This window comes from Myxine glutinosa, chromosome 2 (genome assembly GCF_964187855.1).
Source record: "Myxine glutinosa chromosome 2, kmMyxGlut1.1, whole genome shotgun sequence".
NCBI lineage: Eukaryota > Metazoa > Chordata > Myxini > Myxiniformes > Myxinidae > Myxine > Myxine glutinosa.
Window position 1 is genome coordinate 112,992,128 of NC_136262.1, and position 27,837 is coordinate 113,019,964.

At 47.1% G+C, this 27,837-nt stretch overlaps 1 protein-coding gene across 2 annotated transcripts in view; it reads left to right on the top strand.

Annotated features, from left to right (window-relative positions):
- The window catches only part of LOC137421405 (uncharacterized), a 243,643-nt gene that overhangs the window by 201,256 nt on the left and 14,550 nt on the right, over window positions 1-27,837 (top strand). For both annotated transcript variants that reach the window (XM_068107435.2, XM_068107436.2), the window contains 15 exons: window positions 346-399; window positions 504-611; window positions 3,667-3,774; window positions 5,042-5,095; window positions 5,236-5,289; window positions 5,385-5,492; window positions 14,434-14,541; window positions 17,707-17,760; window positions 18,023-18,076; window positions 18,673-18,780; window positions 20,906-20,959; window positions 21,171-21,278; window positions 23,220-23,273; window positions 26,535-26,642; window positions 26,902-26,955. In XM_068107435.2, coding sequence (XP_067963536.2) covers window positions 346-399; window positions 504-611; window positions 3,667-3,774; window positions 5,042-5,095; window positions 5,236-5,289; window positions 5,385-5,492; window positions 14,434-14,541; window positions 17,707-17,760; window positions 18,023-18,076; window positions 18,673-18,780; window positions 20,906-20,959; window positions 21,171-21,278; window positions 23,220-23,273; window positions 26,535-26,642; window positions 26,902-26,955 — 1,188 coding nt within the window. The remainder of the gene's footprint in view (window positions 1-345; window positions 400-503; window positions 612-3,666; window positions 3,775-5,041; window positions 5,096-5,235; window positions 5,290-5,384; window positions 5,493-14,433; window positions 14,542-17,706; window positions 17,761-18,022; window positions 18,077-18,672; window positions 18,781-20,905; window positions 20,960-21,170; window positions 21,279-23,219; window positions 23,274-26,534; window positions 26,643-26,901; window positions 26,956-27,837) is intronic.

Consider the following 27,837-nt stretch of genomic DNA (forward strand, 5'->3'; position numbering starts at 1 on the left):
CACTTGTGGCCTTAAAGGACCATAAAGTGGTCAACTCAAGGTGTTTAATAATGCGAATCTGATCCCTATTGCATTTTTTATGTTATTTTATTATAAAGCCACACAGTTTGTTTCATGGTTGTCATGGAGAAGATGAAACCACACAAAGCTGGAATCTTGACGAAGGCTGGACCCCAAGTGTGGACCTGCGGGGATCTTGCACCTTGACTTTCCCAATATGTTTGACAAACGATATTCACTATAGAGTCAGATCACATATTTATAAACCGATTGATTATATCAGAAAATGATCACATTGAGTGAGATTACTGATTGGACACTGATTACACCTCTCATCTCCTGCAGGGCCCTGCGGGATTGAAAGGGAATGAAGGTCCACTCGGTTCACAAGGACCATTGGTTTGTTAACCTTTTATTACTTTTTATCACAATTCGCTCATTGTGCGATACTACTCACAGTATGTTTTTGCCCATGATTAATAAATGCTGACTTGCATTTGCAGGGCTCTGTTGGGGAGAGGGGGGCACCTGGAGTTGCGGGGGGAATCGGACTTCCGGGAAGGACGGGGGCAGTGGGACCGGCGGGAGCTGCGGGGGAGAAGGGGCAACCGGTAGGATTAGTGTTCACTTCGTCTTTTAGAGCCATGGACCTGAAAACTAGTGTACATTTGTAAAATATCCTCGTCTTTGTATTTACCTGAATGTTTACGGAAGTTGGCAGGATATCCTTTACACACACCTTGAGCTGTCTTGCCTGCATTGTCGTCACAACCAAGGTATAAACTGTCATCCTGGTGACACACAGGTAGTGCGTGCCTGTGCAAGGGGCTTTCTGTCTGCCAGCATTAGATTGGTGGACGTTAAAGATCCAAAGGTGTCCTTCGTGAAGAGTAGGTGACCTATCACCGGCACAATGAACAAATTGCTAATTCCTGCACGAAATACTGCTGGGAAGGCAATGGCAAACCACCCAAGACAGTCAGTGTCTGGCCATTCCTCCCTCTTGTACACACCGACAGATGTCGTCAGATGCCAACTTCCGCTACCCCCACCCCTTCCCCCATATCCCTCCATTTGTACAGTTCTGTGGTCATAACACAGGTGTGAGTGTATGTTTGTAGTGTGAGTTTATAGCTATCTTTATTGAAAAGGTGTGTGTTCATTGTTCTTCCGTGGAGTCTTTTTGTATTGTGCCCTTTATTAATTTAATTTATTAATTTTAAATATTAAATTTTAAATTAATTTTAAATATTAAATTTTAAATTGATTAATTAATTTTAAATATAAAATTTTAAATTAATTTATTAATATTAAATATTACTTTTTAAATTAATTTATTAATTTTAAATATAATTTTTTTTAATTAATTTATTAATTTTAAATATTAAATTATTAATTATAATTGGGGTTCCTATATTTTTCCCCATAACTGTCACCATTATCACCATTCATTATTTATTAAAAGGAAACGTGTAGCTGACATCTTCATTTTGCCATCTTGGTGAAAGACTCAAGGTAGCGCAGTTTTTGGGTGGGAATGAGGCTCCGCCCATGACATTTACTCAGGCCAATCAGGCCAGAAACCACCAACATAGGCCAAAAGGTCAACATAGGCCAGATTTCTAAAATCCTCAATTTTCATCCAGTTAACTTGAAATTTGAAGAGGACTTGCATATCTGGTCACTCAATTCAACCACCAACTATTTTTGAGGTCAACATAGGCCAAATGTCAACATAGGCCAAAAGGTCAACATAGGCCAGATTTCTAAAATCCTCAATTTTCATCCAGTTAACTTGAAATTTGAAGAGGACTTGCATATCTGGTCACTCAATTCAACCCCCAACTATTTTTGAGGTCAACATAGGCCAAATGTCAACATAGGCCAAAAGGTCAACATAGGCCAGATTTCTAAAATCCTCAATTTTCATCCAGTTAACTTGAAATTTGAAGAGGACTTGCATATCTGGTCACTCAATTCAACCCCCAACTATTTTTGAGGTCAACATAGGCCAAATGTCAACATAGGCCAAAAGGTCAACATAGGCCAGATTTCTAAAATCCTCAATTTTCATCCAGTTAACTTGAAATTTGAAGAGGACTTGCATATCTGGTCACTCAATTCAACCCCCAACTATGTTTGAGGTCAACATAGGCCAAATGTCAACATAGGCCAAAAGGTCAACACAGGCCAGATTTCTAAAATCCTCAATTTTCATCTGATTGACTTGAAATTTTAAGAGGATTTGCATAGCTGGTCACTAAATTCAACCACCAAGTATATTTGAGGTCAACATAGGCCAAAAGGTCCCGACTAGTGTTTGGTTCATCAAAGACTGGCGCATGTTATAATATTGTTACAATATGAAAGTGGAATTCATGTTACATTTACATTTGTTACATTTTAAACATTCCTTTTCATTATTTATTTGTTGTATTTGCTACAAGTTCAATTTTGATACATTTTTATTACTATTGTTAATAATGTAGACTTGTACTGTACAAGTGTACAGTTACAAATGTTTGTGCACTTTAGTGCTAAGACATAGTCTCGTATATGGGGAGATGGAACCACGCAGGTAAGTGTCAAGTTTGTTTATTGTTTGTTACTTGAAAAATCGAAGATTTGACAAGTATATTGGTCGATTGAGTTTGTTTGTCCGTCTGTTTGTTTGTTTGTCACTCGCCTACAGGTGACAATTCGAAACTGATCGTCATGAAACTTCACCAAGTTGTAGAGGTCGTCACAATTGAGAAGCCTATTGATTTTGAGGTCAAAGGTCACCTGGAGGTCAAATTTCCAAAATCGCAATTTTTCATCCGATTTGACTTGAAAATTGAACAGCATTTGTATATTTTCACTAAATTGGAAAACCAAATATTTTTGAGGCCAAAGGTCAAAGGTCAAGTCAAGGTCAAATTTCGAAAATCATCCATTTTCATCTGAAAAACCATCAATTTTCATCCGATTGACTTGGAAACTGAACAGCATTTCCATAGTGTGTCACTGAATTGGGAAACGAACTTTTGGTCAAAAGGTCAAAGGTCAACTCAAGGTCAAACTTCCAAAATCATCAATTAATCATCTGAAAAATCATAAATTTTCATCCAATTGACTTGAAAATTATATATCAATTGCACAGTGCCTCATTGAAACGGGAAACCAAATATTTTTAAGCTCAAAAGGTCAAAGGTCAACTCAAGGTCAAACTTTGAAAATCATCAATTTTAATGTCAACCCAAGGGAAGGCACACACATTGATGAATCCCCCTGCATCTGAGACACCAGGATGACAGGTTGCAGCTGGATCGAGATTGTAACCCAGGTTGAACAGCCTAGAAGTGAATGTGCATACCTCTTGGCCCTCAGTCCAGCTCCTCCATCCCCCCTCCACCCCCATCTTCCCCTCTGCCCTGGATCCTCCTTCAAGATCCTTGGACATTGCAACATGGAAATTCTCCAAAGTATTGGCATTGCATTCAATCCTTTTTGGTTATCATATGTAGGTTATCATATGATAACCTCTAAAAATGGCCTCTTAAGGTGTTTATTTATTTATTTATAGGTTATCATATAATTAATCCTCCCATTCTGTCTTGACTACACCTGCTGCCAACTATCATGTTCATGAGTTGTTGTTCTGCACATGTTTAACCTCAACCAAAGGGAGAGAAAGGAGCGGTGGGACCTGCGGGAAGAGATGGAGGGAAAGGACCCGTGGGTCTTCCTGGGTCAGCAGGACCTCCTGGTCCTCATGGTGAAGATGGAGATAAGGTAAGAAAAGGAAGAACACAATTGTGGGATCATAGTGGGTGAACATCTATCTATAATTCCAGTAATCTCTGTGTGTATGTTTGTATGTTTGTATGTCTGTGACCGCTGTTTCTCGACAACCACGGGTCCGATATACTTTAAACTTGCCAGGTATATTGCTGGGGACCCGAGGATGTGCCTTTTCAAGGTTTCATATTAATCGGACAAGTAGTTACCGAGCTATGTCCAAAAAACGATTCAACCAATCAGAGAGCAGCGAGCTATCACGTGTGCCGAACGTGGCGAACAGACTCTGCCTCGGACGGCACATTTGAGAGCGTATTCATTTATTTCACGTTGGAAAACTATGTTGCCGTTAAACTATGTTTTAAAACTAATTAAAACTACTATCTATAATTCCACGGGTCCGATAAAAAACACCGTACTCGCAAGCCGTTCACTTTGGACCAAACCATTTCATGTAAATAGAGGGGGGGGATTGTCACCGTACTCGCAAGCCGTTCGCTTTGGACCAAACCATTTCATGTAAATAGAGGGGGGGGATATAATTTTAGATATATATATAGTATGGGCATGCCCTAGTCTATCTATAATTCCAGTAATCTCTGTGTGTATGTTTGTATGTTTGTATGTTTGTATGTTTGTATGTCTGTGACCGCTGTTTCTCGACAACCACGGGTCCGATATACTTTAAACTTGCCAGGTATATTGCTGGGGACCCGAGGATGTGCCTTTTCAAGGTTTCATATTAATCGGACAAGTAGTTACCGAGCTATGTCCAAAAAACGATTCAACCAATCAGAGAGCAGCGAGCTATCACGTGTGCCGAACGTGGCGAACAGACTCTGCCTCGGACGGCACATTTGAGAGCGTATTCATTTATTTCACGTTGGAAAACTATGTTGCCGTTAAACTATGTTTTAAAACTAATTAAAACTACTATCTATAATTCCACGGGTCCGATAAAAAACACCGTACTCGCAAGCCGTTCGCTTTGGACCAAACCATTTCATGTAAATAGAGGGGGGGGATTGTCACCGTACTCGCAAGCCGTTCGCTTTGGACCAAACCATTTCATGTAAATAGAGGGGGGGGATATAATTTTAGATATATATATAGTACGGGCATGCCCTAGTATAGAAAAAGGAGTTAAATGAGTGGGATACAGGAACTGAATGTATGGAAGAAAAGGGAGAGGCAAATGAAGGGTACGGTAAACTGAAACATGAACAGTTCATGCTAAAGATGTTTTCCTCCTGAATTTCAGGGAGAGATTGGCTTAGCCGGGCAGAAGGGCACCAAAGGAGGCAAGGGAGACATGGTGAGTTGATCTTGTACATCTTTTTGTGGCTCCTTCCTGTATCCAAACACATAATTCCAATATTTTTGTTTCCATAAATGTGGTTATTCATCATTTCAACCTCCTCACATTTCCTGTTTTGCACCGCCTTGTTTTTACAGGGTCCACCTGGCCCAGCTGGACCCCAAGGACCCGTTGGAGGACCTGGACCACGGGTATATTGAGGCTCAACGTCCTGGAAATAATAGTTGAGATATAAGCTGGAATTGGTGCAGAGATGCGATTTGTGACGTGCGCACTCTGCTCGCAGGGATCCAATGGAGCACAAGGACTTCGTGGACAGCAGGGAAGATTTGGCCCAAAAGGAGACGAGGGCCCAAGGGGGTTGACAGGATTGCCTGGTCCCACAGGACTGCAGGTAACACTTTAAACAATGATTTGTTTCACTTATTATTATTGTTCCTTACTCGTCGGTTATTGGCTACATTTAAAGGTTACAGTGACGTCACCAAGGTCATGCTATCGTAATGCGAACTGTATTTGCGACCACACCAGAGATGATCTCCCCAGGCCTTAAGAGGAACCGAAACGAAACAACGACAACAACGACAACAACAACATTTCCTTGTGGTTTGAAGCGGATTTAGCCACAAGCCCCGTGAACCTTTATTAGATCGAAATATGTCAGAAAACGATTCGTTAACTAAAATAAAAGCACAATAAGTATAAGAGGATGGGAATTCGAGAATAAGAAAAGCGGAAGAATCTCGGCGGCAGGGAAGACACAGCGGGGAAGACACAGCGGGGAAGACGCGGCGGGGAAGACGCAGCGGAGAAGACGCAGCGGGGAAGACGCAGCGGGGAAGACGCAGCGGGGAAGACGCAGCGGGGAAGACGCAGCGGGGAAGACGCAGCGGGGAAGACGCAGCGGGGAAGACGCAGCGGGGAAGACGCAGCTGGGAAGACGCAGCGGGGAAGACGCAGCGGGGAAGGCGCAGCGGGGAAGGCGCAGCGGGGAAGGCGCAGCGGGGAAGGCGCAGCGGGGAAGACGCAGCGGGGAAGACGCAGCGGGGAAGACACAGCAAGGAAGACACAGCAAGGAGGACAGCGGGGAAGACACAGCGGGGAAGACACAGCGGGGAAGACACAGCGGGGAAGACACAGCAAGGAAGACAGTGGGGAAGACACAGCGGGGAAGGCGCAGCGGGGAAGGCGCAGCGGGGAAGACGCAGCGGGGAAGACGCAGCGGGGAAGACACAGCAAGGAAGACACAGCGGGGAAGACACAGCGGGGAAGACACAGCAAGGAAGACACAGCGGGGAAGACACAGCGGGGAAGACACAGCGGGGAAGACACAGCGGGGAAGACACAGCCGAGAAGACACAGCGGGGAAGACACAGCGGGGAAGACACAGCGGGGAGGACACGCACTTATCACTTAAACAGAAATGGGTTTGTCTACTTCATACTAAATCTTATGCACACAGACACGAGACACACATGGGTAGAAAGAAAGAGAGGAGGGAAGGCACACGAGTGAAGAAGAATGGTGGATGAATTACTATTGGAGAGTATGTCTGATGTCCTCAGGGGTGCTCGACACGTGGCTCTCGGGTCTCGGTTTCTTTCTCGCTGCGGCGGTTGAGGCCACGATGAGACTTTACCAGGTCTGGGTGAAACCATGCGGCTCATTTCAACTCCACAGGTTTCCATGAACAGCCTCCTCTCTGCTTGTCTCGCCATCGTCTGCTCTCTGGTCTTTCCATCCAACAGTTCTCCAACCCTGACCCCTTAGAATGTCAAATCATATTGTTGGAGTCATGGAAGCTACGTTACATTGTTACAAGTCACAAAGAGCGTGAGTCGTTATCTTTCCAGCAAAACCCTGGAATTTCTAAACGGATTGGCCAACAAGTGCACGAATCAGCTGATGCACTTGTGAAGAACCATGTGACTTCCTGCATCGGGCATTTTAAGAAACGAAAATGTTAAACAAAAAAACAACTCCGCACCCACTGGGATGAAGGAATGAATGCTTCACTGGGATGAAGGAATGAATGTTTCACTGGGATGAAGGAATGAATGCTTCACTGGGATGAAGGAATGAATGTTTCACTGGGATGAAGGAATGAATGTTTCACTGGGACGAAGGAGTGAATGTTTCACTGGGATGAAGGAATGAATGCTTCACTGGGATGAAGGAATGAATGTTTCACTGGGATGAAGGAATGAATGTTTCACTGGGACGAAGGAGTGAATGTTTCACTGGGATGAAGGAATGAATGCTTCACTGGGATGAAGGAATGAATGTTTCACTGGGATGAAGGAATGAATGCTTCACTGGGATGAAGGAATGAATGCTTCACTGGGATGAAGGAATGAATGCTTCACTGGGATGAAGGAATGAATGTTTCACTGGGATGAAGGAATGAATGCTTCACTGGGATGAAGGAATGAATGCTTCACTGGGATGAAGGAATGAATGCTTCACTGGGATGAAGGAATGAATGTTTCACTGGGATGAAGGAATGAATGCTTCACTGGGATGAAGGAATGAATGCTTCACTGGGATGAAGGAATGAATGCTTCACTGGGATGAAGGAATGAATGCTTCACTGGGATGAAGGAATGAATGTTTCACTGGGATGAAGGAATGAATGCTTCACTGGGATGAAGGAATGAATGCTTCACTGGGATGAAGGAATGAATGCTTCACTGGGATGAAGGAATGAATGCTTCACTGGGATGAAGGAATGAATGTTTCACTGGGACGAAGGAATGAATGCTTCACTGGGATGAAGGAATGAATGCTTCACTGGGACGAAGGAATGAATGTTTCACTGGGACGAAGGAATGAATGCTTCACTGGGATGAAGGAATGAATGCTTCACTGGGATGAAGGAATGAATGTTTCACTGGGATGAAGGAATGAATGTTTCACTGGGACGAAGGAATGAATGCTTCACTGGGATGAAGGAATGAATGTTTCACTGGGACGAAGGAATGAATGCTTCACTGGGATGAAGGAATGAATGCTTCACTGGGATGAAGGAATGAATGTTTCACTGGGATGAAGGAATGAATGCTTCACTGGGATGAAGGAATGAATGCTTCACTGGGATGAAGGAATGAATGCTTCACTGGGATGAAGGAATGAATGCTTCACTGGGATGAAGGAATGAATGTTTCACTGGGATGAAGGAATGAATGTTTCACTGGGATGAAGGAATGAATGTTTCACTGGGACGAAGGAATGAATGCTTCACTGGGATGAAGGAATGAATGTTTCACTGGGATGAAGGAATGAATGCTTCACTGGGATGAAGGAATGAATGCTTCACTGGGATGAAGGAATGAATGTTTCACTGGGATGAAGGAATGAATGCTTCACTGGGATGAAGGAATGAATGCTTCACTGGGATGAAGGAATGAATGCTTCACTGGGATGAAGGAATGAATGCTTCACTGGGATGAAGGAATGAATGTTTCACTGGGACGAAGGAATGAATGCTTCACTGGGATGAAGGAATGAATGCTTCACTGGGATGAAGGGATGAATGCTTCACTGGGATGAAGGAATGAATGCTTCACTGGGATGAAGGAATGAATGTTTCACTGGGATGAAGGAATGAATGCTTCACTGGGATGAAGGAATGAATGTTTCACTGGGATGAAGGAATGAATGCTTCACTGGGATGAAGGAATGAATGCTTCACTGGGACGAAGGAATGAATGCTTCACTGGGATGAAGGAATGAATGCTTCACTGGGATGAAGGAATGAATGTTTCACTGGGATGAAGGAGTGAATGTTTCACTGGGATGAAGGAATGAATGCTTCACTGGGATGAAGGAATGAATGCTTCACTGGGATGAAGGGATGAATGCTTCACTGGGATGAAGGAATGAATGCTTCACTGGGATGAAGGAATGAATGATTCACTGGGATGTAACGAGAGAAAAGATGGAACATTTAATAATGAAACAACAACACAGGGATTGAGGGAGTGACGAGGTGCTATTTAAACAGTCCATCTCTGGTGATGGTAATTGTGGTAGTTATCAAGATGGATTAATTTAAACACACAATAAGATAACAAACAGATCCGTTCCTTTAGGACATATCCGTTACACTGTAGCGGTTACCGCTGGATGTACATAATCGCCTTGCACCGGCCAGAACACGGCCAGACGCGCCTCTCCCGGGCATGCCCGGACTCACTGTTCCCGGGCACGCCCGAACCTCCCGGGCACGCCCGGTCTCGTCTTTCCCGGGCATGCCCGCTCTCGCCTTTCCAGGGCTCGCCCAGAGCGTCCGGGCATGCCCGCTATCGCCTTTCCAGGGCACGCCCAGAGCGTCCGGGCATGCCCGCTATCGCCTTTCCAGGGCTCGCCCAGAGCGTCCGGGCATGCCCGCTATCGCCTTCCCAGCGCTCGCCCAGAGCGCCCGGGCACGCCCAGCCTCGACTTGCCAGGCCGCAGCCAAACACGCCCGGGCAGGTCCAGACTCGCCTTTCCAAGGCTCGCCCTTGATACCCGGGCATGCCCGGTATAGCTTTTGCCGGGCAAACTTCCCGACATAAATGTGTATATATATTGTTGCCCGAAAAACGGGCTTGTCAGAATACCTGAGCTGTTTTGTTTCAATAAAGCAACTCGGACGAATTCCGTCTTTGGTCGCGTCAATTCTTTCGACTCGCGTTGGAGCGCAGTTCCTTCACTGGTGACCTACCGACATGGATACGGCAGTGACGCTTAAACTGCCTACCTTCTGGGAGACTCACGCGGCTGTTTGGTTCGCCCAGGCGGACTCCCAGTTCGCCCTGCGAGGCATCACCGCGGAAGACACCCGCTTCCACCATGTTGTGGCGGCGCTCGGTTCCACCACCGCGGCCCGCGCCTTGAGCCTCCTCCAGCACCCGCCGGCTGCTGACAAATACGACGCGCTGAAGACGCTCCTCCTCGGCGCTTTCGCCCTCTCACCGGCAGCACGCGCACGGCGCCTGCTTGACCTGCCCGAGCTCGGCGACACGCGCCCGTCCGAGCGCATGGACTATATGCTCTCGTTGCTCGGCGAGCACTCTCCGGCATTCCTGTTCCGGGAGCTGTTCCTCCGTCAGCTGCCTAACCCGGTACGCCTCGCCCTGGCTGGCACGTTGATCACGGATTCCCGCGCCCTCGCCAGGGAAGCCGATAAGATCTCCTCGGCGGGCCAGCACATCGGCGCGGTTACCTGGAGCCCGCCGCCGTCCGAGGCGACGCCCACGACGCCCGAGCGCCCTGCGCGGTTGGAGGCCGAACTGCCGGTGCAACTGGCGGCCGCCACGCTGCACCGCCCGCTTCCGACACGACGGCCGGGGCCTCCACCTGACCGGGCGTGGTGTTATTACCACGCCAGGTTTGGACACAAGGCTCGGACGTGCCGGCCCCCGTGCACTTTCGGCAGGTCGGGAAACGGCCGGGCCGGCGTTCATTCCCAGCCATGAGCGCCGGCCACTCGGGCAACTTGCTGTTTATTCGGGACAAAGCGTCTGGACGGCGTTTCCTGTGCGACACCGGCGCCCAACTGAGCGTCATACCTGCCTCCGAGCAGGACAGGCTGGACGCAGTTTGCGGCCCCTCTTTGGTCGCTGCTAATGGCTCGGCCATACGCACTTTCGGCCCACGCGTCGTCACCCTCTGCTTCGGCAGCCAGCGCTTTGAATGGACTTTCGTTACCGCCAGCGTCCCCGTGGCTTTGCTGGGCGCCGACTTCCTCTGCGCGCACGGGCTGCTGGTCGACGTCAAACGACGTCGCCTTGTCCACGCCGAGACCTTCAGCTCCCTGGCGTGCACAATGAGCAGCTCCGCGCCGACCGAACTGGCGTGCGCCCTCCCGGCAACGAACGAGTTCGCTCGCCTGCTCGTGGAATTCCCGGCCCTCACGCGGCCGACGTTTTCGGCCGTCGCGGTGCGGCACGGGATCGAGCACCACATACCCACTACGGGCCCGCCGGTCTACGCCAGGGCCCGCCGCCTCGACCCAGCCAAGCTCGCCGTGGCAAAGGCCGAATTCGACGCGTTGGAGCACCTCGGCATCGTGCGGCGCTCCGATAGCGTGTGGGCCTCGCCACTGCACATCGTGCCAAAGCCGGGGGGTGGATGGCGCCCGTGTGGCGACTACCGCCGTCTCAATGACGCTACCACCCGCGACAGGTACCCGATCCCGCATATTCAGGACTTTTCCGCCCGTTTGGCGGGACGGGTCATCTTTTCGAAAATTGACCTGATACGGGGCTACCACCAGGTACCTGTCCGGGCGGCCGACGTCCCGAAGACGGCCGTCATCACGCCGTTCGGCCTGTTCGAATTTTTGCGGATGCCGTTTGGCCTCAAGAACGCGGCCCAGGCGTTCCAGCGCTTGATGGACGGCGTGCTGCGCGACCTGCCGTTTCTTTTCGTCTATCTGGACGACATCCTCGTCGCCAGCACGTCCCGCGCCGAGCACCTCCTCCACCTCCGAACACTGTTCGGTCGCCTCAGCGAGCACGGCTTAATTGTCAACCCGGTCAAATGCCACTTCGGCGCGACGACCGTTGACTTTTTGGGCCACCGCATCACCAAGACCGGGGCCGTGCCGCTGCCGACCAAGGTCGAGGCCATCACCACGTTCCCGCGTCCCCGTTCCATCAAGGCCCTCCAAGAGTTCCTCGGCATGGTGAATTTTTATCACCGATTCGTGCCCCGCGCTGCTCAGCTCATGCGGCCCCTTTACGAGGCCCTCCGGGGCAAGCCGGCCAAGCATGACATTGTTTGGTCCGCGGCCATGGACGCGGCCTTCGCCAGTGCCAAACGGGCCCTCGCCGACGCAACGCTGCTGGCTCACCCGGTGCTCAACGCGCCCATCGCCCTCACTACGGACGCCTCCAACTACGCGGTGGGCGCCGTCCATGAGCAATGGGTGGACGGGGTTTGGCAGCCACTCACTTTTTTCAGCCGGCAACTCCGGCCGAACGAGTTAAACTACAGCACGTTCGACCGCGAGCTGCTCGGGATATTCCTGGCCGTTCGCCATTTCCGACACCTCCTGGAGGGCCGCCCGTTCACGGCTTTCGTCGACCACAAGCCGTTGGTCTACGCAATGGCTAAGGTCACGGAGCCGTGGTCGGCCTGCCAGCAGCGCCACCTCTCCGCCGTGTCGGAGTTCACCACGGACATCCAGCACGTCGCCGGCAAAGACAACGCCGTGGCCGACTGCCTTTCGCGGGCCAGCGCGAACGCGGTCCACCTCGGCGTGGACTTCACGCTCATGGCGGCCGACCAGACCACCGATGCCTCGGTGCAGGCACTCCGCGTGGTGGACACGGGCCTCCGCCTGGCCGACATCCCCTTCGCGGGCACCGTCCTGCTCTGCGACGTCTCCCAGGGCCAGCCTCGCCCCATCGTGCCCGTTTCCTGGCAGCGCCGCATCTTCGCCTCCATCCACGGCCTTTCTCACCCGGGCCGAAAGCTTCTCAGAAGCTGGTGTCGGCGCGTTTCGTCTGGCACGGCCTTCGACGAAACATCCGCGACTGGGCCAACGCCTACACGGCCTGCCAGCGAGCCAAGGTCCACCGCCACACCCAGGCCCCGCTGGCACCCTTCGCCGTGCCTGAACGGCGTTTCGACCACGTCCACGTGGACCTGGTGGGTCCCCTGCCCCCCTCGCGGGGGTTCACCCACCTGCTCACCATGGTGGACAGGACCACCAGGTGGCCGGAGGCCGTGCCCCTCACCTCCACCACCACCGCCGACGTGGCACAGGCGTTCATCGCCACCTGGGTCGCGCGCTTCGGCGCACCAGCGGACATCTCGTCCGACCGCGGCCCACAGTTCACGTCTGAGCTTTGGGGCGCGGTCGCCCGTTCGTTGGGGGTCACGCTGCACCGCACCACGGCCTACCACCCCCAAGCCAATGGGTTGTGCGAGCGGTTTCACCGCTCCATGAAGGCCGCACTCATGGCCGGCCTTCAGGACGACGGTTGGGCCGACCGGCTGCCGTGGGTCCTTTTGGGCCTTCGCACGGCCCCCAAGGAAGACCTCCAGGCGTCCGCCGCCGAGCTCGTCTACGGCCAGCCACTCCGCGTCCCGGGCGAATTCGTGCCTGACGCTACCAGTCCCTGGTCCGCCGCTCGCCAGCGCTCGGACCTCCAGGAGGCCGCCCGACGATTTGCCCCCGTGCCGACGTCCCGCCACGGTGGCCCCCAGTCCTACGTCCCCCCGGCGCTTCGCACAGCGGAGTACGTCTTTGTGCGTCATGACGCGCACCGGGGGCCACTCCGGCCGCCGTACGACGGGCCCTTCCGGGTCCTGCGACGGGGCGACAAGTCTTTCATCGTCGACTTCGGCGGCCGGCCGGACCGGATTTCTGTGGACCGCCTCAAACCGGCGCACATGGACGTCGACCGACCACCACGGTTGGCCCTTCCTCCGCGGCGAGGCCGCCCCCCGTCCACAGTTCCCCCCGCTCGACCACCCACCACCACGTCAGACCCCTCCCCACGACCCTCCAGGGGTCGCTTCGGCCGGGTCATCCGGACCCCCCTTAAATTGACCCTGCCGGTGCAGGTCGATTCTGGAGGGGCGTGTGTAGCGGTTACCGCTGGATGTACATAATCGCCTTGCACCGGCCAGAACACGGCCAGACGCGCCTCTCCCGGGCATGCCCGGACTCACTGTTCCCGGGCACGCCCGAACCTCCCGGGCACGCCCGGTCTCGTCTTTCCCGGGCATGCCCGCTCTCGCCTTTCCAGGGCTCGCCCAGAGCGTCCGGGCATGCCCGCTATCGCCTTTCCATGGCTCGCCCAGAGCGTCCGGGCATGCCCGCTATCGCCTTTCCAGGGCACGCCCAGAGCGTCCGGGCATGCCCGCTATCGCCTTTCCAGGGCTCGCCCAGAGCGTCCGGGCATGCCCGCTATCGCCTTCCCAGCGCTCGCCCAGAGCGCCCGGGCACGCCCAGCCTCGACTTGCCAGGCCGCAGCCAAACACGCCCGGGCAGGTCCAGACTCGCCTTTCCAAGGCTCGCCCTTGATACCCGGGCATGCCCGGTATAGCTTTTGCCGGGCAAACTTCCCGACATAAATGTGTATATATATTGTTGCCCGAAAAACGGGCTTGTCAGAATACCTGAGCTGTTTTGTTTCAATAAAGCAACTCGGACGAATTCCGTCTTTGGTCGCGTCAATTCTTTCGACTCGCGTTGGAGCGCAGTTCCTTCAACACTATGTTAACATTTATGTTAAAGAACAACAGGAATAACTGGAGAAATCCAAAACAGTTTGTTTAATCTTCTGTCACTCACTCTTCCTTGTTTCAGTTTGTCTTTTTCTTGTACGCACAACTAGGGCCTACCGGGACCTACCGGAGAGAAGGGAGACTCTGGGGATGTCGGCCCTATGGGTCCACCAGGCCCACCCGGCCCACGTGGACCACAAGGACACAGCGGCTCGGATGTAAGTTCTCTGTTGTTTTTGCTTGGCCATGTGTATACATTCTTTATGTACTCAGATTCGAACTATGAGTCCTAATCATGTTATTGAGTAGGCTAAAATATACATTCGTAAGTCTGATTATACGCCAACCAAGTAGCACTTAACAACTACATCCTATACTACTTTGGTTATGTCTTTCAATCCTGACAAATTTCTCTCTCTCCAAGAGGATCGTCTGGCAAACCCTCCTATCCCTCGACTTTCTTAACAATCCTCTTGAGGAAGTTCAGTCATTCTAAAATCTAACTCCTGGGTCTCACTATCAGCCATGATCTTTCTTGGGAAAACCACATTTCAAACTTGGGAAAACCAAAGCCACCTGGCGGCTGGGAATCCTCTGTCATACAAAGTCCTTCCTTGGCCCACCTGACCACCTACAAGACCTTAATCCCCAGGTTGATGGAGTACTGCTCTCTCCTCTAGGCTGGCACTCCTGCCTCACATCCTGCTCAGCTTGATGCTGTGGACCCCAAGGCCTTCAAGATTATTCGAATCTTCCGCAATGAAGCCTCGCCATCACAGACAGGTCGGTGGTCTCTCTGTCTTCTACCACCTCCTGTCTGAGCTTGCACCCTCTACTCTTTCCATGCAAGAGCATCTGCTGCCTCATGTAGTCCCCCCTCAAAGTTTCTGTAGGCTACACACAGTCCACCTTCAGCCCCCTTCTGGTGAACCTACCTAAATCCAGGATCATTGCTCACCTCATTCTTCCTCTTTTCTCCCACCTGTGGAATCAACTTTGCATTCTCTTCAACCTCATTCTTCCCTCCAGATCAAGACATCTGTTCATCACCATCTCAGATCGTCCCCAACCCAAAACCGTGATCTTTCTACCTCCTTTAAACCACCCCCACTGAATGAAACTTTGTTTGAAGGTTTAAATTTGATTGAATGAAACTTTGGTTGACGGTTTAACTCACCACGGCCCTCCTGCTCCCAACCCCCGCTCTGGACTATTTTTAGACCTTGAGGACTATTTTTAGACCTCGTGGTGTATCTCCATAACAACCTCTGTGTGGTATACTGTCCCCTATAGCTCAAACAATTCAACGTATGAGGTTCTTTCATGAAACATGGAATCTTTTCTTCGCATCCCACTTATTTCTTCTCAATCTAATCTTTATTTCTCAAGACTTCATCTTTCAAGTTTGCTTTAGGTGAGAAGTGTGGGCATTTGCGACAGCCTCCATTGACTTCGCTCTTGTCGGCTTGTAACATCAGCAGTTCATGAAATTCTTTCCTCAAAAAAACACACAAAAAAAAATTCCTTCGCTGTTTTTGCTCTTTCACTGGTTCATTCCATCATGCCTCTAATTATCTTATTCAACATCACAACCCTGGTGCATTGACGCTGTTCCAAGCCTGAAACAGTATGTCAGTCTTACTGAAGCAGAGGTCAACATCAAGCTAACCTGCAGTCAAACCTCTTAATAGTCCACCTGCCAAGGGCCAGAAAGAGGCCTAAACATGCTTTTGATGGCATTTTTTGTTAATGGCGGCATCCATGCTTAAAATGGTCCTTGCGGTGTGCCATTCATCACCTGGGGGGATGCCGTGCTGAATTTTTGACTGTGAGGTCAAGGGTCATCCAGGGGGGGCTTATTTTAGAAGTAGTACCATATTGGTGCAGATTTAACTGCATAAATAGACACCTGACTCTGATATAACTGTCTTATATCATAGGTAGACGTCTATAAAAGGTATTTTGTTTCTTTTAAAAGAAACAAAAAACAAATTTGGATCAAAGGTCAAGTGTCAAAGGGCACACAGCCCAATGGTCAAAGGTCAAATATTTGATATTTCACGATAAACTCATGCTTACTTGAATTTTGGTTTTTCAAGCGACACAATTTCACGCCTTGTACGAAACTTAATATCGAGAATAAAAAATATGCAAAATAGTTTTGGATTGCTTTAAGAAATCCCAAATCCCTCCTTTCCCCTTTATCTTTCCCCCACAACAGACTGCTATCTATCCCACTGGGATTGCGAAGTTTCTCATCAATCTTTACATCTGCTCCTGGTGCTGGTGGCAATGGCCCAAATTCTCAAGAACTACGCTTCGGCCCTGTTCTCTCATCTTTCTTCACTCTTTTCCAAGTCTTTCTCAGGTGGTCTCCTACCTTCATCATGGAAAGTTTTGACCATCACCGCTATTCACAATAAGGGTTCCCAAGTCTGATCCACTCAACAACAGACTGCTCCCCTTCTCACAATCATAACCAAAGTGATGGAATTCATCATCGCTGCAGATCTTGGACATTATCGTCTCTTCTCCAGATCACCAATTTATGATCAGCAGTTCAGCTTCTGCTTTTGCTATTCTACCTTAGACATTTGTTTCTTTTAAACCCGCAATGGATGGATGCACTATTAACCATCAAGAGATCAGATCCATCTCTCTGGACCTCTCTCAGGTTTTCGATACTGCCTGGTACCCAGCCTTATTTTTCAACTTGTCTATTGGTATTCCAAGAGTCCCTCCTTGGATAGTTCTTGGATTGATAATTTTCCCCTCTTGTAAGTAGAAGCAACGTATTGGTCTTGATGGAATCAACTGTGCAATTATGTGAATGATTCCAATGTGTGCGGAACAGTGCATCACACCTGTAAAAATCAGGCCGCTGCAGTATCGATCTCTAAAAATTGGAAAAGTAACGAGTCGTTGGTCACGTACCCAGGACACGTCTCTTAATGTAAGAAAATCCCAAGTGGGTCTTTAAAAAAAAAACAACATCATCATAATTCAGTGGTGATTCGCTGCTCCTCTGCTTTCAACAAATAAAAACAACTCGTTCAAAAGTGGTTAACGTTTGTACCTGGGAAGTACAACCCTGTATAGCACAGGTATATATATATATATATATATATATATATATATATATATATATATATATATATATATATATATATATATATATATATATATATATAATATATGTATATATATATATATATATACTTGCTTTGAAACATTAAACAAGAACAGCGTAGAGATACCAAAGTGACAAGGTAGTCTGTGGTCCTCGTCCTTTCTTTCATTTCGATGCATCTTTCTCCCCACCATCTTTCAAACATTGATCCTTCATTTCTCACTTTTGTGCTGCCTGGATCTGTCCGCTTCAGGGTGCACCTGGGCCCACCGGCCCTGCAGGCTCACATGGGAAGACTGGAGAGAAGGTGAGATGTTCATTAATTATTTTTTAAATTCATTATGGGTTTTAAAACCTCTATCATTCGAATTACTGATGCTCCAATGTTAATGCTTTGGCCCTTTCTCAACGTCTATATTCGTTATTTAAATATTCCTGTTAATGTCATTCTTTGAGGATGTTACCTTTAAAAACAAACACTTTTCGTCCCAAGTTAATGTCTTTTATATGTTCTCTGATTCCATCTCTATTTATATCGATCTCTTCTCTTTTCCTTCCTTGTTCTGCAGGGTGAGCCAGGGGAGGCTGGTAACCCTGGAACTCCAGGAGAGCCAGGAGGCACAGTAAGTGTGTTCAACTACATATCTTCTCTGTTTCCTCTGTTACTTCTTTTTCACCTCCTCATTTGCTTTCTCCATACTAGTTTGTCATGTCAACTTGTTTGAGGTGCAAAAGTTGACTTTTGTACTTTATTAGCCCCCGTTGGACTTAGTCTGAAGCGGGCGCTTTTGGATTGGGTCTCGTCCGCCTGTCCGTCCGCAACCATTTCTCGACATGTATGGACCGATTTTGTTCAAACTTGGAACAAGGACAATGCACGAGAGTATACATATGCAGGAGACTTTGTTTTGTAATCCGACCAAAGATGGCCGACCAACGGCCTTTAACCCCATACAACAAAATTACTAAAACCATGGGGACTCTGACATTTTATGTCTTATCCTCGTTGTTTTTATTTTATTTTCTTTACCCTTCTTGTTTTTTTCTTGTTTTTTTTCTTCCACTGGTTTTCTTCCATTTGTTTTTTCTCGTCTCGTTTCTCTAAATTATCAAAGGGAGGTGCAAAGCACCCCTCCCTTTATATAAGTTTATATAGTTGTTGATATTCTCATGTAATTGCTTATGAATCCATCATTGTTCTAATCTGTTGCCTTCCCAGGGAAGGAAGGGTGAGCAAGGAGTAAAGGGAGAGGCCGGAACTCCTGGACTCGCTGGACCTCCAGGAGTAAAAGGCCCTGCTGGAGAGGATGGTGCCAAAGGGAAGTTGGTGAGAAACAGTCAGGGAGGGAAATAGATCGGTAATAACTGGTGAAGAATAAGGGAGAATGGAGGATATCGTTAAAGAATGAGGGTTGAATGACGGCAGGTGAATGGCGGATGACAATGCACCTAGCACGGAGGGACATTTTTACTCTGCACTTTTGAAGCGAAAATCAGGGTTAGACATTCGGTTGAGTACGTACGTGTGGCGTGTCTGCGTTTTTAAAATTCATTTTCTCGGCTACGGTTGCTCCGATTGACACGAAATTTTACCATTTTTATCCGCCTGTAGAATTCTTTATTCATAATTATGACATCATATGTCATGTGGTACCAACGCCATCTTGGAAAAACGTTACACCTCTATATCTCCGAAACCGCACAATGGAAAAAATTGAAATGAGGCTCATTGTCAAGTACTCCCCATGGGGAATAAGATATGTTGATGACGATGTCGTCAGTGCCTTCATTATGATGTCATAATTCGACAAGTACAATGCTTGATCTGATGAGTATGACATTTTTTTTATCTGCAACTGTTGGTCCGATGGACACAAAATTTTGACCATACGAGTGCCTCCTCCTCCAGAATGTTGTAATGATGATTATGACGTCATATGTCACGTGGTAAGGCGCCATCTTGGAAAAATCGAAAAAAGTTGCACCTCTATATCTCCGAAACCACTCCATGGAAAAAATTGAACCATGGCTCATTGTCAAGTACTCCCCATGGGGAATAAGATATGTTAATAATGATGTCATTGGTACCTCAATTGTGATGTCATAATTCAACAAGTACAATGCTTGATTCGATCAGTATGAATATTTTTCTCTGCAACTGTTGGTCCGATTGACACTAAATTTTCACCATAGGAGCGCTTCCTCCTGCAGAATCATTTATTGATAATTATGACTTCATAGGTCACGTGGTACAGGCGCCATCTTGGAAAACCGAAAAACGTTGCACCTCTATCTCTCCAAAACCACCCAATGGAAAAATATTGAAACGTGGCTCATTGTAAAGAACTCCGCATGGGGAATCGGTGTTGTTAACGATGACGCCATTGGTGCCGTAATTATGACGTTATAATTCGACAGGGACAATGCTTAGTCTGATCAGTTTAAAATTTATTGAGCATGATCTATGCAACAATTATTTAGAGAATATAAATTTATGATGTCATCGCTCACATGGTCTGGCAGCCATATTGGATCAAAGAAAAAGTAATCCTTCAAAAACAGAAGAGTTGGCTCACACCAAGTTGACTGCAGAGGGTAAGTATTCTATGAATACCATCTCGTTATAATTTGGTCTAGGTTCAATGCAAAGCTTAAATACCGGTAACTGTGTCGATAATATTGCTCACAAGTAAATCAGCAGAACCAAAACTTCATCAATAAGGACTAAAGGAGCATCTGCAAAGCTCTACTATCAAATGTGCTTTAGGTAGCGTAGATTACACAAACATTCAGTGAACACGCACTGGTAACCCAAGCATCAACCAAGCTTCCGTAGTTTAACGACGTATTGGTAAAATCATCACCGAGAGTGGAGGAAGTCAGCTGGTTAGAGAAAATATATCTTTTTTAATGGATCAGAGAGATCAGTCAGCTTTAAGTTGTGATGACCATATGATGGGTACTTTTGACTGCAGGGCGTAAGTATTTATTTCTCCAAAGACTTGATACAAAATCTAGACTCGTGGAAGAGCGAGTTTTACCTATCTTACCTTGATACGGTCGATTGAACATAGTCCAGTTTGGTATCGGTACCGTGTGGGATGAAATGTTCACGGACAGTCGCTAAATGTCTTTCATACAGATTCAGACTTATAAAGAGACTTTATGTTTAAATGGAACAACATCGATCGAAGAACCAACTGGTGCTGAGACAAATCTGTAGGTGGAGATGTGGTAGGTGGAAATGCATGAAGATAAGTAGGAAACTCGATGTAAGAAAGAATGAATGAATGGTTGTGATCGGAAGGAAATTGTGATGAGGGAATGAATTAATTTGATTAAGATGGAATTGATTTCACTGGAAAGAAAATATTATTGGATGGATGTCAATAGCAATTGCAGTAGATCATAGGAGGACAGTGATTGAATTGGTGTGCTGTTTGTCACTCCAGGGTCCAGTCGGGTTTCCAGGAGATCCTGGACGCCCTGGAGAGTCGGGAAGTGCCGTAAGTGTTGTATATTTAATATAAGATGGGAATCCTTGTGTTTGTCCATCTGTTTATCTATATCTGCCTCTAGTTAGTCCTTTTATTCATGATGCTGAAGGTATCCAATCTGTCTCATTTTGTCATTGAATGCCTGACGTGAACAAATAACACACAAAGACAGCCATTATATCAACCTGTTGTCTTTGTGACTTTCCCTATCTGGGACCAGGGGGCAGACGGCCTTCCAGGTGCCAAAGGGGTTCAAGGAAAAAGCGGACAAACTGGTCCTGCCGGGCCCTCGGGCGAGAGTGGACCACCTGGTCCTCCAGGAAAACGGGTACGGTATCTTTTTCTTACTTTTCATGTTTCACACCATTACACACACCCAGCTCTTACACGTTGCTCCCCGTTTCCATTCTCTCTGCCCTTGCTCTGCCCCTTACCCCATGCACACAAAGCAATAGGCAGGGTTAAGCAATTGGTTCACATTCATCCATTCATCCGTCCATCTGATCAGTTTATGATTGAGAAACTACTTATTTTAATTGAATGTCATGAATTTGTTCCGACCGCTCATGCGCAGAGAGGATTGTGATAATATTTTTACTCTGTCTTCCTGCCTGACAGTCAAACAAGATTGAAAATCATTCCAAACAGGAAAGCCACTATTTTTAAGGACGTCATAAAGGAAAAACAACAGACACGAATAACTAATGTAACATGTTAGAAAGGGTGGTGTAATAGTTATTGGGTAAAACGGCGGTGAAAGCCGGAATTTATTTATTTATGTGCCTTTGTACCTCTTTAAACCTTTATTTAAATTGAATTACATAGTTGAACACTTTAAGACAAAAATCGCCGTCAACTTATATAATGATTTTACCACGTTCGTCCGTCAACTTATAATACTTCCAAATTCCCGACAAGCCACGACATCACATGATTATTGTGTGGCAATTGGCAACTCAAGGGTGGGCCGTTATGATGTTTGTTTGTTTCTTCCCATCCGCTGCTAAACTCTGGAACTCTTTACCTTCCCATGTCTTTCCAAACACTTACGACCTTGCCCTTTTCAAAAAGCACATTATACTTCCTCAAAAACTCTTACACTATTCTCTCTTTCTTCACTTTTGTAGCTATGCTCTTTTATTTAAGGCCTGGCTGGCCTCGATGAGGACTTGTGTCTGTGACTGGAGCCTCAAACATAAAAACTATGCTATGTATCGACTATAAAGCATGAGAGCGGAGGGCATGTGAGAGGGTCGGAGTGAAGAAGAGGCCGCGGCTATAGCGATGTGCGATGCCGATTCACGCTGCATTCTATGGTGATCAATAAAGGCTCCATACCCTAAACTGTGACTATTACAGTGTATAAGGGCGATGTATGTAAGACTGCTTCAGCAGCACTCAACTTCCGGATTTATTAAAACGATCTTTAAAATCATTATTTTATTAAAATTGATGTACGTCTATACCTGAACACTGTGCGGAGTATCATGTTCTATGAACTCTCTTGTTCTCCTTGTGTCACCTGCTGCTCATCATCCTTTGTGTCTATTTCCTTTGTCCCTTCCATGTCCATTCCTTTCCACATCCCTCTGCCCAATACCCGTTGACAAACATTTCTCCTTAAAGCAACCGTTTTTTTTTTAGACCATTCTTGCCTTTGTTGGATGCGATTTTATTATTTTATTATCACCATGCTTTAAAAATAGTTGGGGGGTTGGGGGAATGGCGATATTGTCATCGGCTCCGTCTCCATCTGTCTGTCTGTCTGTCATTCCATCAGTCTGTCCATCCATCACACTACTACGCTATCTCCTCCGAAGTGGTTAGGCAGAAATTCACCAAATTTTGTAGTTATGATCACCACATGGTAAGAAGATGCCAGCGTAGTATCATTTTTGGCTGCGCCCCCTGGGATGGAGTCCAAAGATCAAGTACCAAAAAATGCAATTACTGTTCATGCCCCAGTAGTGGTGACTGAGGGTCACAGAGGTCACAACAGATGATTTTTAAATTTGCGAGGACGCTCCATCGACTTCACTGTAGGTTTGTTTTATTTCATTTTTGTTCTTCTCTGGACAGTCTGCCTGGGTCACTTCTGCCATCACTGCTTACAAACCATTCCATCATCCTGCCCAGAGTAATAAATACACTTCTCGACCTGAAAAAATCACAACACCAACATAAGTAATGCATTTCCTTACCGACAGTACGACATGGTATTGATGTACATGACACTGTACCATGTTTACTGTTAATTACTGTCTTCCAGGGTCCACCCGGTACTCCTGGGCCTGAAGGGAATCAAGGAGGGAAAGGATCAAAGGTCAGAAATCCTCATTTTATGCTGTTGCCAAACTGTTGTTGATTGTATGAAAGTTATTCTGGCCGGACAGCATGTACACGCACAAACTGATATCGAGCACGTACACGCACAAACTGATATCGAGCACGTACACTCACAAACTGATATCGAATACGTACACTCACAAACTGATATCGAATATGTACACGCACAAGCTGATATTGAACACGCACAAACTGGTATCGAGTACCTACACTCACAAACTGATATCAAGTACCTACACTCACAAACTGATATCGAATACGTACACACACAAACTGATATTGAATATGCACACTCACAAGCTGATATTGAACATGCACAAACTGGTAACGAGTACCGACACACACAAACTGATATTAAGCACGTACACTCACAAACTGATATCGAATATGTACACTCTCAAGCTGATATTGAGCACGCACAAACTGGTATCGAGTACCTATACTCACAAACCATTATCGAACATGTACACGTACAAACTGATATTGAACATGTATACTCACAAACTGATATCAAGTACATACATGCACAAGCTGATATCGAATGATGTAGACTCACAAACTGATATCGAATATGTACACTCACAAGCTGATATTGAATAACGTACACTCACAAACTGATATCGAATATGTACACTCACAAGCTGATATTGAATAACGTACACTCACAAACTGATATCGAATATGTACACTCACAAGCTGATATTGAACACACACAAACTGGTATCAAGTACCTACCCGCACAAACTGGTATCGAGCACGTACACACACAAACATATCGAATACGTACATGCTCAAACTGATATTGAGCACGTAACGCACAAACTGATATCGAATACGTACATGCTCAAACTGATATCGAACACGTAACGCACAAACTGATATCGAATACGTACATGCTCAAACTGATATCGAGCACGTACACGCACAAACTGATATTGAGCACGTAATGCACAAACTGATATTGAACACGCACAAACTGGTATCAAGTACCTACACACACAAACTGATATCAAATACGTACATGCTCAAACTGATATTGAGCACGTACACGCACAAACTGATATCGAGCACGTACACGAACAAACTGATATCGAGCACGTACATGCACAAACTGAGATCAAATACGAACACACAGAAACTGATATCGAAAACGTACACGCACAAACTGATATCGAATACGTATACGCTCAAACTGATATCGAGCACGTATACGCACAAATTGATATCGAGTACGTACACGCACAAAACGATATCGAGCATGTATACGCACAAACTGATATTGAGCACGTACACGCACAAACTGATGTCAGGTACCTACACTCACAAACTGATATCAAGTACCTTCACTCACAAACTGATATCAAGTACCTACACTCACAAACTGATATCGAACACGTACACGCACAAACTGATATCGAACACGTACACTCACAAACTGATATCGAATATGTACACTCACAAGCTGATATTGAACACGCACAAACTGGTATTGAGTACCTACACGCACAAACTGGTATCGAGCACGTACACGCACAAACTGATATAGAGCACGTACACACACAAACTGATATAGAGCACGCACACTCACAAACTGATATCGAATATGTACACTCACAAGCTGATATTGAACACGCACAAACTGGTTTCGAGTACCTACACGCACAAACTGGTATCGAGCATGTACACGCACAAACTGATATGGAGCACGTACACGCACAAACTGATATCGAATATGTACACTCACAAGCTGATATTGAACATGCACAAACTGATATCGAGCACGTACACACAACAACAACAACAACAACATGCATTTTAAGGCCATGCATGTTGTTGTTGTTGTTGTTGTTGTGTGTAGGTACTCGATACCAGTTTGTGCTACACACACAAACTGATATCGAGCACGTACACGCACAAACTGGTATCGAGCACGTACATGCACAAACCGATATCGAGCACGTACATGCACAAACTGATATCAAGCATGTACACGCACAAATCAATATCGAGTACCTACACGCACAAACTGATATCCAGCACGTACACGCACAACCCGATATCGAGCACGTACACACACAAACCAATATCGAGCACGTACACGCACAAACCGATATCGAGCACGTACATGCACATGACCCTGTATTGCTCTGCTGTGAAAGATCACATTATTATTGGAAGATCTTTGTGAAGCCTCTTGTGGAAGACCATTGTTGCACCAAACGGGCTCACATGTGAACAGGAACAAAACCAGAATGCTCCTCATGTGCTCTTACTCATTAAACTGTTTGTTTACTATTGATGTACATTGGTCGTGGCAGTCACAAATCTCTGCCTCACTAGTGATATACATTGGTCGTGGCAGTCACAAATCTCTGCCTCGCTAGTGATATACATTGGTCGTGGCAGTCACAAATCTCTGCCTCGCTAGTGATATACATTGGTCGTGGCAGTCACAAATCTCTGCCTTGCTAGTGATGTACATTGGTTGTGGCAGTCACAAATCTCTGCCTCATTAGTGATATACATTGGTCGTGGCAGTCACAAATCTCTGCCTCACTAGTGATATACATTGGTTGTGGCAGTCACAAATCTCCGCCTCACTGGTGATATACATTGGTTGTGGCAGTCACAAATCTCTGCCTTGCTAGTGATGTACATTGGTTGTGGCAGTCACAAATCTCTGCCTCCCTAGTGATATACATTGGTCGTGGCAGTCACAAATCTCTGCCTCGCTAGTGATATACATTGGTCGTGGCAGTCACAAATCTCTGCCTTGCTAGTGATATACATTGGTCGTGGCAGTCACAAATCTCTGCCTCGCTAGTGATATACATTGGTCGTGGCAGTCACAAATCTCTGCCTCACTGGTGATATATATTGGTCATGGCAGTCACAAATCTCTGCCTCACTAGTGATATACATTGGTCGTGGCAGTCACAAATCTCTGCCTCGCTAGTGGTATATATTGGTTGTGGCAGTCACAAATCTCTGCCTCGCTCGTGATATACATTGGTTTTGGCAGTCACAAATCTCTGCCTCACTGGTGATATACATTGGTTGTGGCAGTCACAAATCTCTGCCTCACTTGGAGATGATAAAGTGGAAAAAGGTTTTAGAAACTGGACCTGGTGCCCATTTCTAAGACTTGTCATCAAATACTTGCGGAAATATTAATGATCACAAAAGCAAAAACAACACCGCGCACCCCCCTTCTCTGCCCCCTTACTGATACCTCCAGGGAGACGGGGGTCTGGAAGGAGCTACGGGAAAAACCGGCCCTACTGGGGCTCAGGGACCTTCAGGAAAACGGGGAGAACAAGGCCTGCGTGGAATTCCTGGCGCTCAGGTGAGTGGCATACACCTAATGGTCGGTAAGGGGTGGGTGGGGCTTATCACAGAAACATAAATTGGGGGTTGGGTGGAGGGGCTGGAACACAGGAAATGTTTGCATGAGCCCAACAGGAGACATTACAGGCCGGTATGACCAGGCCCAATTCTGCTCAGCTTTCAGGATATGAAATGATTGGCTGCATCTGAAGAATAGTCATTGAATTTGCATAATGTTCCATGAACAACCACAACATGCAGGGGTTGCGTTTCCACAGGGAAAGCAGGGAAACCCAGGAGCAGGTGGCTCTGCAGGCCCACCGGGTCCGATGGTAAGTCACATGATCATGGCACAACTCAGTCATACTATCTGGCTGTGTTTTTGTGTTTGTCTGTTTGTGTGTGTGTTGTTTTTTGTGTATATTTGACATTTCTATGCACTCTTGAACCGTTGGACGGAATGAGTTGAAAAATGGTGGTTGTACTAGGGCTGGAGGTGTGAGGGTAGGGGGAGAGTGTTGTACCTGGGAAGCTTTTAGGGGGTAGAGGGAACTCATAGTACTGGAGCTTCATGGTGGTGGAAGAACCTTTACATATAAATGCGCTACCTGGTGGGAAAGGGTACAAGTCGTACTAAAATACCGTACATCATTTCTGGAAGAATACATTGTTACAGACCGGGGTTATCAGGAGGGGGTTCTTTGGACCTTCGACCTGACTTCCGGACCTGAGGCCACCAGTCTCGGATAACTCCGCGGTCCGTTGGGTTGCTAGCCAACCACGGACCGCCGATTGAACCCACCAAACTGAGCAGGGTTCTCGCTCCTTTATTAAAGCGTTACCTTACCGGTGGTTTGGTGATCCCAATTGGGGACCGTACCCTCAATGCCCACCCGTCTATTTATTATGTACGGCTGAGCGAACCATGGATGGCCATTGGCTACATATGGAACCAATCAGTGGGGCAGAACTTCCCATCTAACTATGCTTACGCATCAAGTCGGACCAACAAAGGAAAGTACGAAAGCAAGCAGGTCGGAAACGTTTAACAGTTCAAAAGCAAGGACATTTATTTACAAAGCACAACAAGGCAATAAATATTCAGGATGTATTTACAATCACAAGCAAAAGATCACAAGTGGAGGCATAAAATAAAAGTTGTACCCCCCAACCCCCTCATCCTCCCGCCCCCCCCCTCCCCTTCTCCTGTTGTT